This window comes from Chionomys nivalis, chromosome 13, assembly GCF_950005125.1.
Source record: "Chionomys nivalis chromosome 13, mChiNiv1.1, whole genome shotgun sequence".
NCBI lineage: Eukaryota > Metazoa > Chordata > Mammalia > Rodentia > Cricetidae > Chionomys > Chionomys nivalis.
Window position 1 is genome coordinate 10,060,378 of NC_080098.1, and position 15,656 is coordinate 10,076,033.

Consider the following 15,656-nt stretch of genomic DNA (forward strand, 5'->3'; position numbering starts at 1 on the left):
TTTAAGATGTTTTAATAACTTAGGGCTTTTCATGACAATGACATGTCTGTTCCTGGCAGCACCAATCTACTTCAAGAGGAAGATGGGCATCGAAGAGGCTCTTTATGGAGTTGGTTAGCCATTTGGGCAAAAAACTGCTCTTGCCTGGACTGTTGCATAAACTAGACATAAAGAATCCACAGAGAGAGGACTGCTCAACTTGCCTAAAGGTGAGATGTTCCTTCTGGGTTCCTGATTCATGAAAGAGTCTGTGAGACATTCTGCAGGATACAGAAGAAAGTGACTGAGCTGTCTTTGAAATTTTCTGCTTCATGGAAAAGTCTGTTGGATACTATGGGCCTGTAGGCTGGAGATGGATGCCCCAACAGTACAGAATAACTTTGGGTGACTGTGCAGGCAGCGAGATGTCTCTGTAGTTTCTAGAGTTTTGGAAGTTGCTTATAATGCACTTCCTGTTTATTTAGGTAATATTATAGCCTTCTGAAGTCTTTGATGGAGTTTAAGAATTTATAGTTATAGTTTTCCTTAGTTATGGTAAAATAAAAAAGTAAATATAAATATTGTAACTGTATTTCTTGCTTGATAACTGTTTTGTTATATGTAATTTTACTATGTTAAAGTGAAAGCCTTTTTTTTTGGTTTAAACAGAAAAGGGGAAATGGTGTAGGAGGTTCTTCTGTCTATATGTTGCTTTCATCGGTTGAATAAAGAAACTGCCTTGGCCTTCTGATAGGGCAGCACTTATGTAGGTAGGGAGACAGAACTGAATTCTGGGAGGAAGAAAGCAGGGTGAGAGAGCTGCCATGGAGCTGCCAGGTCAGACATGCTGAATCTTTCCCGGTAAACCATGACCTCGTGGTGGCATACATATTATTAGAAATGGGTTGAATCAAGATGTGAGAGTTAGTCAATAAGAGGCTAGATCTAATGGGCCAGGCAGTTTTTAAATGAATACAGTTTCTGTGTGATTATTTCAAGGGTTAAACTAGCCTGGTGGCTGGGACCAAAAGCCAGACCTCCCTCCTTCAACAGTAGTTGGTTACAGAGAAGCAAGCTTGTTAAATCTTAAAACTTATACTCTTAACCTTCTGGAGACTAGTAACAAAAGCGACTTCACTTGTAAGGTAATATTGAGTTTTATTCCGTGGGACTATGACAAGGTCTTCTGGTTTTTCCCCACATTCTAGACCCAGGTCATTCTCTGTCAGATCTGGGGACTCTAGTCCAGGTGGATTTAAGAAGTCTCCCTCCCTTGTTTTACTTTTAATGCCATACTCTATTCTTCTTCTCAAATTTCCAACACCTTCTATTTTCTGCCCATCTTTATTTCTCCATCTCTTGAGCTGAGGCAAGACAAAACCGGGCCAGTTCCCCGACTCCTAACCTGATGGGGTTTCCAGGGCTAATGGATGACAGATAACCTCCTTTTTTGTTTAAAAGTTTAAGTATCTTCCTGGAATCCCAACTGCTCTCTGGCATTACTGGTTTCTAAAGGTAGAAGTCAGTATTTTCTGAGAGGTAATCACACAGAGAAACTGCAACACCTTCCCCAGCCTCCTATTCCACTCCAACTCCAGGGAAGTATGGATGTCAGCAGGGGAATGACCCCTAACCCTTTCATCGGGGAAAAGATACTCAACTTTTCTCATCACAGTCCTAATTGTATCCTTTCAGTATTTTTCAAGCAATTGATGACATTTTTTGTTATTATTAAAGTGCTAGGATTCCTTTTGTTATCTGTCCCCTGAGATTTCCACTTCATTCTTATTATGATGCATGGGAAAGGCCTCACAAGTCAGGTGCACATTGTTTCATCTCTCTACTCTTCCTTCTCCTTGTCTGCTGGACAGATTCATGGGAGAATCACAGAACAATGGCTAGTTGATAAATTCTAGGCTCAGAGACCATGCCTAAAACAGCAAAGAAGTTGAGGCTTGTCACCACGAAGTGAGCCTGAGAGGCTACTGGCGAAAGTGCAGCCCAGTTGCAGCCGAGACCCATGTGTCTTGGAGACATCAGTACTGTGGGATGACCACCAGGGACAGCAGCAGCAGTGGAGCGGAGCTAGCTGGAGCCTAGAAGACAAGCTGTGTGTGCTGCAGAGGGCAGAGCCAGAGAAGGGACCCAGGCTCTTTGGAGGATTCCAGAAGATTATGAGTGGAGCCCAGATAATTGGATACTGTCTTTTTTATTTATACTGTCGGAGTTTGGTTTGTCTTGGTTCAGGTTGTGATGATTCCCTGGTTCTTCCCTCTTGAAGAAGGAATTTAATTTTGATTTTTTTATAAGATCCCACAGATGAAAGATTTGAACTTTAAAAAAAGATTGGATATTTTAAAGAGACTGAAATTTTAAAGACTGAACTGGTAAAGAGTATGGTAAAATCATAAAAATTTATGATTTTAGTGTGAGATCTTGGGGATGAGTAAGAAAGGAAGGGATGTGGCTTAATAGTGATGTGTTTGTGTGTCAAGTTGACAAAGGGTCGTTGTATTGGCTGGTTTTATGTGTCAACTTGACACAGGCTAGAGTCATCAGAGAAAATATCTCAATGAGATTCACTTGTAAGAAATTTTCTCATTTAGTGATCAATAGAGGAGGGTCGAGCCAATAGTGTATGGTCTCTGGATTCTGTAAGAAGGTGGGCTGAGCAAGCCATAGGAAAAAACCCAGTAAGCAGCTCCCCTTCATGACCTCAGCACCAGATCATTCCTCCAGGTTCTTGCTCTGTTTGAATTCCTGTCCTGACATCCTTAAGTGATGAACAGCAATGTTCAAATGTAATTCAAATAAACCCTCTCCTCCTGAAGTTGCTTTTCGGTCATGGTGTTTCGTTGCAGCAACAGAAGCCCTAACTAAGACAGATCACTTACCTAATTGTGTGGAATATAGCCGTGATAATGAGCTCATTGTGTACGGCGACAGCCATGTAGCGAGGTTCGTGAAATGCTGAAGGAACTGTTCGCACTGCATAGCAGAGATAAACGCCCCACAAGAGGAATAGAAATTCAGCTGCGAGAGAAACAAACAATTCCCCATTAGTTTCTTAGGTTAAAAATAGAAAATTAATGTTTTTTTAACTTGCCTTTTATTATAGAAACATAATCTGAGATGTTGCAAAGTTCCATTCACATAAAGATACAGAGGCCATCTATTGAATTTTAAAATTTTATTCCATGTACATATTTTTCAAAGGTACACTCTGTTGTTGCTATTGTTTATAACACAATTGATATTCTCATTGTTTTGTTAATATATGACCTTTCCCCCTACACTGACTGTGAAATGATATTCTCCACTCTCAAGCCAAGTTTGGTGTTCACAGGAGGCTGGGTCCTAACAAAGTATTGAGACAAGAAACCTACACAGCTTCTGGAAATGGAAGTTCCGGCTGCATCAAGCCCAATTCAGAGAGTAAAAATAGCCACAGTCTGAGCTGTGGGAGCACAGGTTGCTAAACACTCAGTGGCAGATTTTACAAATGAAACATTGTTTCTTCACACATGACAGAAATTCTCTTTTGTGGGCGGAGTATGGAATGAGCCATAAAATCTGCAATCACCTTGTTGGATCTTTGTGCCAGGAGGGGGCAGGCGCAATGTATCAGCTAAGAGTGACTAGGCTGAGCCTGACTCTCCCTAAATCAGCATAGATTCAGGCTATGTCCTACGAAGACTCAGTTTCTTTACCTGGAAAGCAAGACTCATAAAAGTGCACACTTGGAAGACTATTTGCTAACTAGATGATCTGGTATACATGAAGCCCTTAACATGGTTCCTGAATCATCTCAAGGCTTTCTTAATAATAAGCCTATCATTTGTTGGTTTTTCAAACTTATCATTGCTTCTTTTTATTTTAATTTCATTTTATTTTATTGATAGGATGTAGCCTCCAGTTCAAGTTGCCTGAATCCAGGGATTACAGCCAGGTGACATCACAGCCTGTTTGAGCACTGCAATATGAAGCCACTCTGACTAATCCACTTCATCTCTCTTAGTAACATGACCTTACTGGAAAATAGCATCTCACCGCTAAGAGCGATAGCTCTCATGTGGAGACACCCCGCATGCTAGGTCACCCAGATGTAACCTTGCACCTGAAATGCTGGCCTCTATTCAAAGCACTGATTGTCCATCCTCAAGCCAAGCGGCTCTCTCTGCCAACACTTCAGCTTCTTTCTAGCAGAATCTAAACATTAGACAGTGCTCCAATTACTGGAATACCTCTCCTACCACCTCCCCTACCACCTCCCCTACCACCTCCCCTACCACCTCCCCTACCACCTCCCCTACCACCTCCCCTACCACCTCCCCTACCACCTCCCCTACCACCTCCCCTACCACTTCTCCTACCTCTCCTCAGGCTCGCCTCGAACTCACAGAGATCCACCTGCCTCTACCTCCCGAGTGCTGTGATTAAAGGCCTGCGCCACCACTGCCTGGTTCTCTGTAGCTTTCACAGCCTCTCCTGTAACTAGCTCTTGTAGACCAGGCTGACCTCGAACTCACAGAGATCTGCCTGTTTCTTCCTCCCATGTGCTGGGATTAAAGGCATGCATCACTACCACCTGGCTTCTTATTGTTCTTAATAAGAATAAGCTGAAGTCAGTTATCTGGAGTGAAAACTGAAGAATCAGAGAAGCACAGTGGCCAACCACTAGAGAGACCTTTTACCTCTACCAATGCTCAGACCAGAGGGTTTATCTTGTCCTCAGACTGCATTTGAGCTCTTGTCTTCTCACACCTTATAGTCCTCTCTCCACCCAGTCATACCCCTTCCTGTCTCCACCTCCTTAGTGCTGGGATTAAAGCCCTAGCACTCCCAAGTACTCGGATTAGAGGTGTGAGTCACCACCACCTGGACTCTAGTGGTTTATCTCTGCCAGCTGATGTTCAGGCAAGCTTTATTTGTTAAAACACAAACAAAATATCACTACACTGAAGCTCCCTGGGCTGGTGGGGTGGACGGAAGTTTGTCTATTCCCGTGGAACTGAGGCATTGGGTCCTTTGACATAGTGGTACCTATGACCACATCCACTCAAGGCTTTATCTGTTCTTTGCACAGGCAAGGCTCCCTGGGTTCTCCCTTCCCAAAACCAAAAACAAGAACAGAACACTATTAGAACTGGTAGATTATTTCAGTAAGGTTACAGAATACAAAATAAATATATAAAAACAGTAGTTTATATCACAATTTCTTAAACATTTTCCACTTGCGACTTCTTTTGGACCATGACATTTTTATGCAACTGTGGGCACATAGAGATAGAAAATACAAGAGCGGGCAAGATGGCTCAGCAGGTGCGAGTACTTCCTCTTCCAGGGGACCCATGCCAGAAGACTCACAACCACCTGGGACAAGGGATCCAACACCCTCTTCTGGCCTCTGAGAACACTGGCCCATGTGTAGTGCACACCCAGATACACATGTTCGCTGTGTGACAATGATCCCTGGAGGCTCAGTCATCAGTTGATGTACTAGGAAAGATTAGGGGGTGTGGCCTCTTTGGAGAAGTTGTATCACTCTGGTCTTGGAGGTTTGTGAAAGCCCACACTATGCCTGGTCCTGCTTGTGGAGTAGGAAGGAGATCTCAGCTAATGCTCCAACACCCTCACTGCCTGCACGCTGTCATGCTCAACACCATGTTAAATACTTTCTTTTCTTCTTCCTCAGCACTACCTGTGAGGTGGCTGCCATCTCTTTTGCATCATTATGGCTGCCCTCCGACCTCTGGTGAAGTCCAACGTCCTCAAAACAGGACCAAGAAGTTCACCCCGCACCAGTCAGACAGATAAGTCAAAATTAAGCGAAACTGGCTAAAACCCAGAGGTGTCGAGAGCAGTGTACAGAGAAGATTCAAGGGCCAGATCTTAATGTCCAGCATTGGTTATGGGAACAACAAGAAAAACAAGCACATCTGCCTGGCAGTGTCAGGAAGTTTCTGGTTCACAATGTCAAGGAGCTGAAAGGACTTCTCATGTCCAGCAAATCTTACTGTGCTGAGACTGCTCACAATGTTTCCTCTAAGGAACATGGTAGAAAGAGGAACACAACTGGCCACCAGAGTCACCAACCCCAATGCCACCAGAGTCACCAACCCCAATGCCACCAGAGTCACCAACCCCAATGCCACCAGAGTGGCCAACCCCAATGCCATCAGAGTGGCCAACCCCAATGCCACCAGAGCCTCCAACCCCAACGCCACCAGAGTCACCAACCCCAATGCCACCAGAGCCACCAACCCCAACGCTGGGCTACCATAGCTTGCATGCATGTTATAATCCATGTTTACATAAAACCACAAAACTGCTGAAAAACAACCACCACAACAAAAATTCTTTCTTTTGTAAGAGTTGCCTTCGTTTTGGCATCTGTTCACAACAATAAAACACCTGACTGAGACACTAAAATAAGAATGTCCTAAAATAGAAATAAATAGGTATTCAAATCCAACAGTTGCTGACAATAATCAGAAATTTATTTGAAAGGAAATCTTTGGCATGCATGTAAGTTTGCCATCTATTAAACAGGACAGCAAATTAGGAGATCATAAATGCAGCTATGAAATGAGTGAACACCTGAATGGGAACCTTCCAACCTTGTCAGAAAGGGTTTTCCCTTGTCAAATGCTAACTGTAGGATACAGTCTAATTTCCTGTGCTGATAAAGAAGCATGAATAAATCAAACATTTTATCAGTTCAGAATCCTCTAGAAATGTCAGCTGCTTACTTCATCTGCAAGGAGAAAGGCATACAGCTCAGCTCAGCTAGCATCCACAGCTGTCTCTCTCATTCTTGCAGCCCTTGGACATCTTGGAGGGAAAGTCACTGCAATGCGCAGGAGAAGGCGTGGCCAAGGGTCATGGAAAAGGAACCAAGGGGCAGGATGACGGCTCTTAGAAAATTCCAGAATATCTGCAACCATGCTGGAGTTGCTGCTGAGCCATCTTCCTCAGATGAACAAAAGGGCCTGTCTTAATCCACTGGAGCCACTGTAACAGAATAGCTGAGTCTGGGTAATTCACAAGTGACAGATATGTGTATAAAGGTTGGCCCACACCTTTAATCCCAGCCTGGTCTACAAGAGCTAGGTCCAGGACAACTAGGACTGTTACACGGGGAATCCCTGTTTCAAAAAACCAAAAAAAGAAGGAGGAGGAGAAGAAGAAGAAGAAGGGAGAAGGAGAAGGAGGAGGACTGAGCAAGCCATGAGGAGCAAGCCAGTAAGCAGCACTCCTCCGTGGCCTCTGATTCAGCTCCTGCCTTCAGGATCCTGCCCTGCTTAAGTTAATGTCCTGACTTCCTTCAGTGATGAAAAGCAATGCTGAAGTGTAAGCCAAAAAAAAAAAAAAAAAAAAAAAAAAAAAAAAAAACCCTTTCCCTTGCAACTTGCTTTTGGGCCATGGTATTTGGTTGCAGCAATAGAAACCCTAGCCAAGGCAACAAGATTGACAGTAGCAGAAACTAACCCGAACACCCACAGAACCAGGGAAGAGCAAAAGTGTCAGGGAGAGGAACACAAAAGCCACAAACCTCAGGAATATGGCTGACAGCCCTGACCAGAGGGGCAGGACAGAGCTCGGGAATGATAGATTGTCTTTGTTTTCTAACCCTCTCTTGTTTCCCCCCACATAATCTGCTGCCTGGGAAAGCTCCTCACCTCTCCAGTCCTCTTGTTACTTTTTCTATTTTAAATACAAAATCTGAGTGGGCTATGCTAGCTTTGATTCTGTGTGGCCCAGGCATGCCTTAAACTTGCAACCTTCTCCTCTCAGAGTCCTCAGGCCTACACCACCAGGCACAACTAAAGCCTTTGTCTTCCTTTGCTGGTTGTTTAGCCCCAACCCTAACCCCTCTTCAAGCGATAGCAACAGCACTGAGCCCACACACATTGAGATTCAGTAGTATTTGCTGAAGCACATAACTGTAAATGCTATCAACTTCATTAGAGATGTAATGTTCTGTTACCTGCCACTCCATCTAACACTGCTGGTTCTGCGGAAGCAAACAAGCAGGAGGTCTAGACTGGAGCCCCTGCTGCACTTTGTTCTGTTTGCTTACACATACTATCTGAAGCAAAGAGGAACTTATACGCATGCCTACAATAGATTAAACTACAATCTTGTTTCATCTGACCAACTAGGTGATTGCACTGTGGGACCTCTCCAGGGACACTGTGCAAATGAGGCAGGCATCTATTATATCCATGAAGGAGGGCTTGGTTTTGTTTTTCCTCCTCCTCTTCTCCCTCCTTCTCTTCTCCCTCCTCTTTGTCTGCCCATAAAACTTTTGTGCTGGTTCCTCTAGGGAAGTCCATAACCTCCTTTCTTTCTGCTGCTTCTCGATCCATGAACCTTCTTTGCTCAGGCAATCTCTGTTGAGTTTGATTTTGTCCCGCCTTTTCTTTAGCAGGCCTGTACATGACCCAGAAACTAGATTGGCTTCGATATTAACAATGGTGACTTCCGCTTATCAACACACCCAACATGTACACTACTGTGTTTCGACCAAAAGAGTGTAAGTTACAGAACTGCTCACTGGACACCTGTAGCCCATGGAAAATACTCTGCTGCGGGTGAAGGGGTAGCCTGTAGCTGCCTGAGCAAAGCAGCATTGGTGGCCACTCACTGTAGGGTTGTTATATATCACTGTGCTGAAGATTTTAAAGGTTGTCATCGATTTAATTAGGATGACACAAAGGAGAATTATATTTAAAAACATAAGACAAAAATGAAGATTTCTCATAACAGCTAAGCTAAACATTAAAATCATTTCATTAGCAGTATCAAACAATACACTCTCAAACTTAAAAACAATTTATTATTCAAAGTACCAATTAAACTAAATGTGATATATAAGAGTTGTGCTTAGACCAAAAAAAAAAAAAAATCAGTTTCCTATAATTAACTCCAGACTAACACTGCAATTAGCAAAGAGAATATACAGCTGTTTCTGAATTTTGCAGATATTATGTGGGAGTTGAAATATGCGTTGGGCTTCTGCTTTCAAAAATAGTTTCCTGTGTTAAATAATCTCTACAGAAGGAAGAAGTGTACTTAAAAGGGGAATTGTCTTTATATTTAAATACTTAAATATGGCTCAAAAACAGGTGTTTTATTTTCAAATTATAAGGGATACCAATATTAAAGTACCATGGTCTTAAAAAATTAATAAATCAGGATAAAATTATTTCAAACTGCTTTTTCAAAAGACTAGGGAAAACAGAGAAGGACACATATCAGTTCAATGATACCGAAGATGTCCCGGCTCTGAGATCTGAGAACCCCCACCAAGGCTAAAAGGAGAACAGCTTCAAAGTACAAACACAGCTCTAACTGTGGTGCCTCTTAGCCAAGCTGGGAAGTCTTCTGTGTTAACAAGTGCTACCTCGTTGGCTACATCAAGTGATTTCAAATAGGAGAAATAAATACATAATTAATAGAACATCCAGGTTTTGTTTCCACAGTGTTTCTTTGAATGCCCTCTTTCCTCTGTAAATCCAATTCACTTAGAATAATTTATGATCAAAGTAGAAAGCATTTATGACTCTACCAGGAGGAAACCAGAGTGAACAGCTCGGAGGTCATCGTTAAGTATAAAGTCAAACAGCTTCCCTTGTTCTTGAGATTAAGGCTGGGAGGTACCTCATTGGTTAAAGCGCTTGGCACGCAAGCAAGAGGGTGGGAATTTGGATCCCCAGAACCAACTTAAATGTCCAGTAGGTTTGAGGGTTTACCTTTAATTTCAGCCTGAAAAGGAAGGCAAAGACAAAAGAGCCCCTTCTCTGGAGCAAACTGGCTCTGTGTTTGACTGAGAGACCCTGTCTCAATGGATGAGATAGAAGCACACTAAAGGAAGAGTTTGGACATCAACCTTGGGCCTCTACAAGCATGTACACACATGTACACACACTTCCCTTCCCACAGACACAGCACACTCATACTCATGAATAAAAATAAATCTTGAGATTATGTGAAATACCAGAATTGTGGGGTTCAACAAGCACAAGAAACTTGTATTTTCATTGCTTGTCCACCCTTTAATTAAAATATGAGGTTACATGGGTTAAAGAATGAATGTGGCTGCTCTGATACATTTTTAAAGTTAGAAGCGGCTACATGTGACCTTGTAGGAGGAAGACTTTCTGCATATCTGTGTGACAGGGAAGTGGTACATGGTGAGCTGCTGATATTCTCGGGGCTCTGACCTGGCTTTATTTAGCTTTATTAAGAGAAGTACTGAGAAACAGATAAGTATTGCAATACATTTCCCACTGAACCAAAGAGTCTAGAATATCTCATACTCTGGAAGCGAGGAACTGCTTGTATCAGCAGAACTGTAGGAATTGTCTGCAATAACCCCACGCCACTCACGTGCACTCAGTGAGCAGGAAGGCCAGCCCTTGGATGCTGGGCAGTGCTTTCTATATTATATCCCAGATCCAGGCTTCCTTTTGCTCTGCCATTGAAGGAGAAACAGACAGAGCACTCAAAATGAATCTACCAAAAAACAATCACTTGTATGTTAGAATATTAATATGTTCATTGAAGTTTAACAGATTGTGGTGATCAGAGTCCCACTCAGAAGAATATTTGTGCCTCCACTGACCAGATTTCACAGCCTACATCTGTTGAATGTGCCTGGCGTTGTGCTCAATGAATATCATACATTATCTATGCTTTTGAAAGCTCTATGTGCATAACAGTGGCTCCTGAAGAAGACTGGAGGATTTCTGAATGTCAATTTTTAAGAATGAGTCCACAAAAATGATGGAGGTGATGAGGAGTTATATGTCTATCCACAGCACACTAACAGCCGGTGTGTCTATCCCCACCACACTAACAGTACGTGTGCTTATCTACATCACACTAACAGTCCGTGTGTCTAGCCATACCACACTAACAGTCCGTGTGTCTATCTACACCACACTAACAGTCTGTGTGTCTATCCACACCACACTAACAGTCCGTGTGTCTATCCACTCCACACTAACAGTCCGTGTGTCTATCCACTCCACACTAACAGAGTGTGTCTATCCACTCCATACTAACAGTGTGTCTATCCACACCAACCCTAACAGAGTGTGCCTATCCCTACCACACTACAATCCGTGTGTCTATCCACACCACACTAACAATCCGTGTGTCTATCCACACCACACTAACAGTCCGTGTGCCTATCCATACCACACTAACAGAGTGTGTCTATCCACACCACACCAACAGTCCGTGTGTCTATCCACTCCACACTAACAGAGTGTGTCTATCCATACCAACCCTAACAGAGTGTGTCTATCCACACCACACTAACAGTACGTGTGCTTATCTACATCACACTAACAGTCCGTGTGTCTAGCCATACCACACTAACAGTCCGTGTGTCTATCTATACCACACTAACAGTCCGTGTGTCTATCCACACCACACTAACAGTCCGTGTGTCTATCCACACCAACATTAACAGGTTAATGGCTATTCACACTAACAGAGCATATGACTATCCATCCCAACACTAATAGGCCATGTAACTGTAGACATGAACACCGACAGATCACATGGCAATCTGACTGTTTGGTCCTCTTGCCCACCATTGTAGGCAGCTCTCTAACTAGTCAAATGTACTCACCCTGATTTCTACCTTATTGTGTTCCTTTTTAGTTCTAGAACATGGGTCACTTTTCTTTCACTTCATCTCTTGCATCTCCAGTGAAAAAACTAAAAGTGAATTCACCCCCACACACATTTTTGACATATACATTTACAAATTTCAGAGATTTACAGGAGGAGGCAAAACCCCAAGAGAATCCTGAGCCATCTGAGCCTATGACACATATCATACATCATGAAACAATGAATTGAGAGATTTGGGGCACAAGGTTAAGATTAGTATAGTGAGCTGTGTCTTCCAGTGTGTTTTTCTATTTCTCACAGTCTGTGCTATACTTATGCATTGTTATTGTGGGATAGAATGGTGTTAAAACCTTTGCCCTTAGCTTATGGCTGGAATCTTTGAGAACTAGGTTTTGGGGGAAGGCCTACTCGTTAGGGATAAGCCCTGGAGAAGGACCTGTTCTTTTTTTTTTTTGCTTTCTAGCTGCCATGGGATAAGTAACTTCTCCCTCCATGGGTTCATAATGTACTCCTGCTCTACAAACCAGATAATAATGGGCCATTGATCTTGGATCAAAATCCCCAAATGTTGGAGCAAAATATACCACCTAATTCATTTGTTGAAACCTAGTCTCCCTCCATAGTCAAGAGAACTCACTGTCACCCACACTGATCTTGAATTTGCAATCCTCCTTCCTTAGCCTTCCAAGTGCTGGACTGCAGGACTGCAGGTACTAGCCACCGCATCCGGCAAACCTTTTCTTTTTCCTTTGTGCTGCAATACACTGTCTTGTGTAATTTGTTGTGCAAAAAAAAAAAAAATCTAAGAAGAACTGAAATGTCTTAGAAGAAATGGTGGTCACCATTGCTACCTTAACTTTCCATGTCCCCCAAGTCCTGTTGCAAAGCTGTTTCATGCACTATGATACTAATGTGTGTGTCTCTTTGTTTTCAGGTACATTTGCAAGCATGTGTGTTAGGAGGCTGGATGACAACATTGGGTCCCTTTCATTGGGCACCATATCGCTCACTGGTAGGGAACTTGCCACGTAGGCTAGGCTGCTAGGTAGTGACTCCCAGGGATCCTCCTGCATCTGCCTCCTCTGCACTGGATTTACAGCATGTACCTCTAGGCCTGGCTCTTCTATTTGGATTCTAAATGCAGAAGTCTGGACCTCAGGCTTACACAATGAGCATCCTATCATCTGAGCTATCTCCCCAGTTTCCACAACTCACTCTCTCTAATTTCCAAGTTAAGGCAACAATACTTTTTTCCACTGTATGTGCTTCATAGTAAAGAGTTGACTGCTGATCAAAGAAGTAGAATATGTTTTGTAAGAGGTAATAAATAAGAATAAAACCCCACTTCAATTGTTCTGAAAACATAGGCAGCCATAGTTTCTAGGGAAGTGTGAACTAGGACAAGCGTTTATCTTTGCCTGAAAATGGAAACCACATTTTAAAACCGGAAACATGCAATGAAGCATGGGTTAAGCATATGGTGCATCAGAATAAAAGAAAATTTATACGCAGAACCTAATTCAAAAATATTGCTCTGAGTCAGCTGAGAGGAAGCCTACCCCACTTTCTTCAGCGCTCATTAAATGCACTTCCTCAACATCTCATCCGTCATAAGGACACGCAGTCTTCTAGGATAGTCCTTTAAATCCTCAGAAACAATTGCTACCTTGGAATTGTGCTGCATAGCTCAATAAAAGACTTACTGTAGTTTTATCAATCCATTCTAAACATTTGCATAGGACTAATTAAATTACGGAGCACATTGTCTGTTTCACAAATTTAAAATACACCAGGAAGGAGGATAGCAAAGAAAAGCATATCAACAAAGGGGAGGAAAGTAAACATCAAGTTTTCTGTCATGAGAAGATACCATGTGGTATTTTGAACAGAAAGATGATCAGTGTCAGAATTTATTGAAAAAGTGATACTTCAAAATTCCCCAGAGGGGGGCTGGAGAGATGGCTCAGAGGTTAAGAGCATTGTCTGCTCTTCCAAAGGTCCTGAGTTCAATTCCCAGCAACCACATGGTGGCTCACAACCATCTGTAATGGGGTCTGGTGCCCTCTTCTGGCCTGCAGACAGACACACAGACAGAATATTGTATATAATAAATAAATAAATAAATATTTAAAAAAAATTCCCCAGAGGAATGTGAATCCAGGCATATTACAACAATTTACTTATGACACAGTAAACAGTCTCTCTCTCTCTCTCTCTCTCTCTCTCTCTTTCTCTCTCTCTCCCTCCCTCCCTCCCTCCCCTATCTCTGTCTCTCATGTGCATGCTGTGTATCTGTGTATCTGTGTGTGTGTGTGTGTGCTTGTGTGTGCGTGTGTGTGTGAGTGTGTGTGTGTGTCTGGTCTGTCTGTCTATATGGTGGTGGTGAGTGGAGGTCAGAGGTCAACACTGGGTATCTTCTTCTATCAGTTCCCACGTTATCTTTAAAGATAGGGTCTAGTATTGTCTGTGGAGTTCACTGACCCAGCTAGAAAAACCAAGGATCCTCCTGTCTCCACCTTCCCAACATTGGGATTAGAAGCACAGTCATACCCAGAATGTCATAGGGGTGTTGGGAACATGGACCCAGAGTCTCCTATTTTTACATAGCAAACACTCCATCGAGTGAGCTAAGTACACCAGTGCCTTTTAAACTTGGCAAATTAAAACTCAGAGCAGGGGATGCCAAGCTCCAAAGCATTCCCAGAGCCAGGACACGTGCCAGGTCTTCGTAGAGTTGCTTTATCAAGGGTTCTTGTCTGGGATGCCTATTGTTCCATAGGTATCCTCCTAAAAGGAGTTGCTCATTAATTAGTCATGCAGACAGGTGGAACAACCCAGGAGAACGGCGGAGGAAGGGAGGCCCATGTAGGCTTTCCTATCTGTTCTTGTGCTAGAAAAGGATCGGCAGAGAAATTGTTCTCAGTTACGGCACTTTGTACCACATTTGATTGGTATAACCTAAATTCTGGAAGAAGCTGAAGAAGAAGCTCAGGGCTGAACCAAAGTCTGGCGTGTATCTAATTATGAACTAGCATGCACAAATGCCCACGATGACACCACTTAGCTACTGGCTTCTTTTTGTTAGTTTGTTTGCATCAAAGAATAACGTCCCTCACTGGACCACCTCAGCTACGTTCAAACTCGGAAGAGGCGCTACCATGAAGGACTTGGCCTCGAGTGTCTAAATCTAAGTACAAAGACTGTCGGTTGGTGAGATATGATAAAATTTAATTCAGACATGGGAATTTAACTCTTTACACATCTTAAATTTTACCAATGATGTTGGAGACTCACAGAATGGAGTTTTGAATTCTCAGTACAGCCAATCTTAAAGACGTTGTGAAAAGTGCCAATGATGGCCAGCTGGCTTCCCACTGCAGCAGTTACATTCAGAACAGAACACAGGACCAGAAACGCTTTCTTCAATGAGTCTGACGGGGTTTTTATTTAGTTGGGTTTTTCCAATTAACTTAAGGTTAACTTAAGTTTCAAACTCTATTCAGAGTCTTAAAAAACAATGAAGTAACTGAAATTTTCATAAAAAGTAAATAAATTTTCCACATCTTTAATATTTATAATTATACCATGTAATGTTTTTTTAAGATTATAATTTCTACTTGCATGCTAAATCTGTATCAGCTTTTGATGTGGACTACTGGGGAAGCCAGATGTGACTGAGTCTCATAGATATGGCTAAGGCTACCAGACGTGCTGGGGCATTCCCGTAATCCCAGCCTTAGGAAGGTAGAGTAGGAGGGTGAAAAGTCTAGGTCTAGCCTTCGTTAGCAAGTATGGGGCTAGCCTATTCTCCATGAGACCCTGAATCAAAAGTATAGTAAAAATGAACCAAAGCAAAAGTCTGGGAAGAACCAATTTAGTTTAGAAGCCTTAAAACATGTCCTAAAATTTGAGCATCCATGTTTATATTTAAAATGAATTGAGGACAGTTGTGTAATTTCTGGATTTTTAGCTTTAGCAAGTTCCTTCCTCCTGATCTAATTCTGGCCACAGAAACTACAATGAGA

General features: G+C 42.6%; 1 protein-coding gene across 1 annotated transcript in view; it reads right to left on the minus strand.

The window, feature by feature from the left end:
* Positions 1-15,656, minus strand: part of Gpr158 (G protein-coupled receptor 158) — a 372,055-nt gene that overhangs the window by 13,995 nt on the left and 342,404 nt on the right. Inside the window, exon 8 of the mRNA XM_057787800.1 lies at positions 2,874-3,012. Coding sequence (XP_057643783.1) covers positions 2,874-3,012 — 139 coding nt within the window. The remainder of the gene's footprint in view (positions 1-2,873; positions 3,013-15,656) is intronic.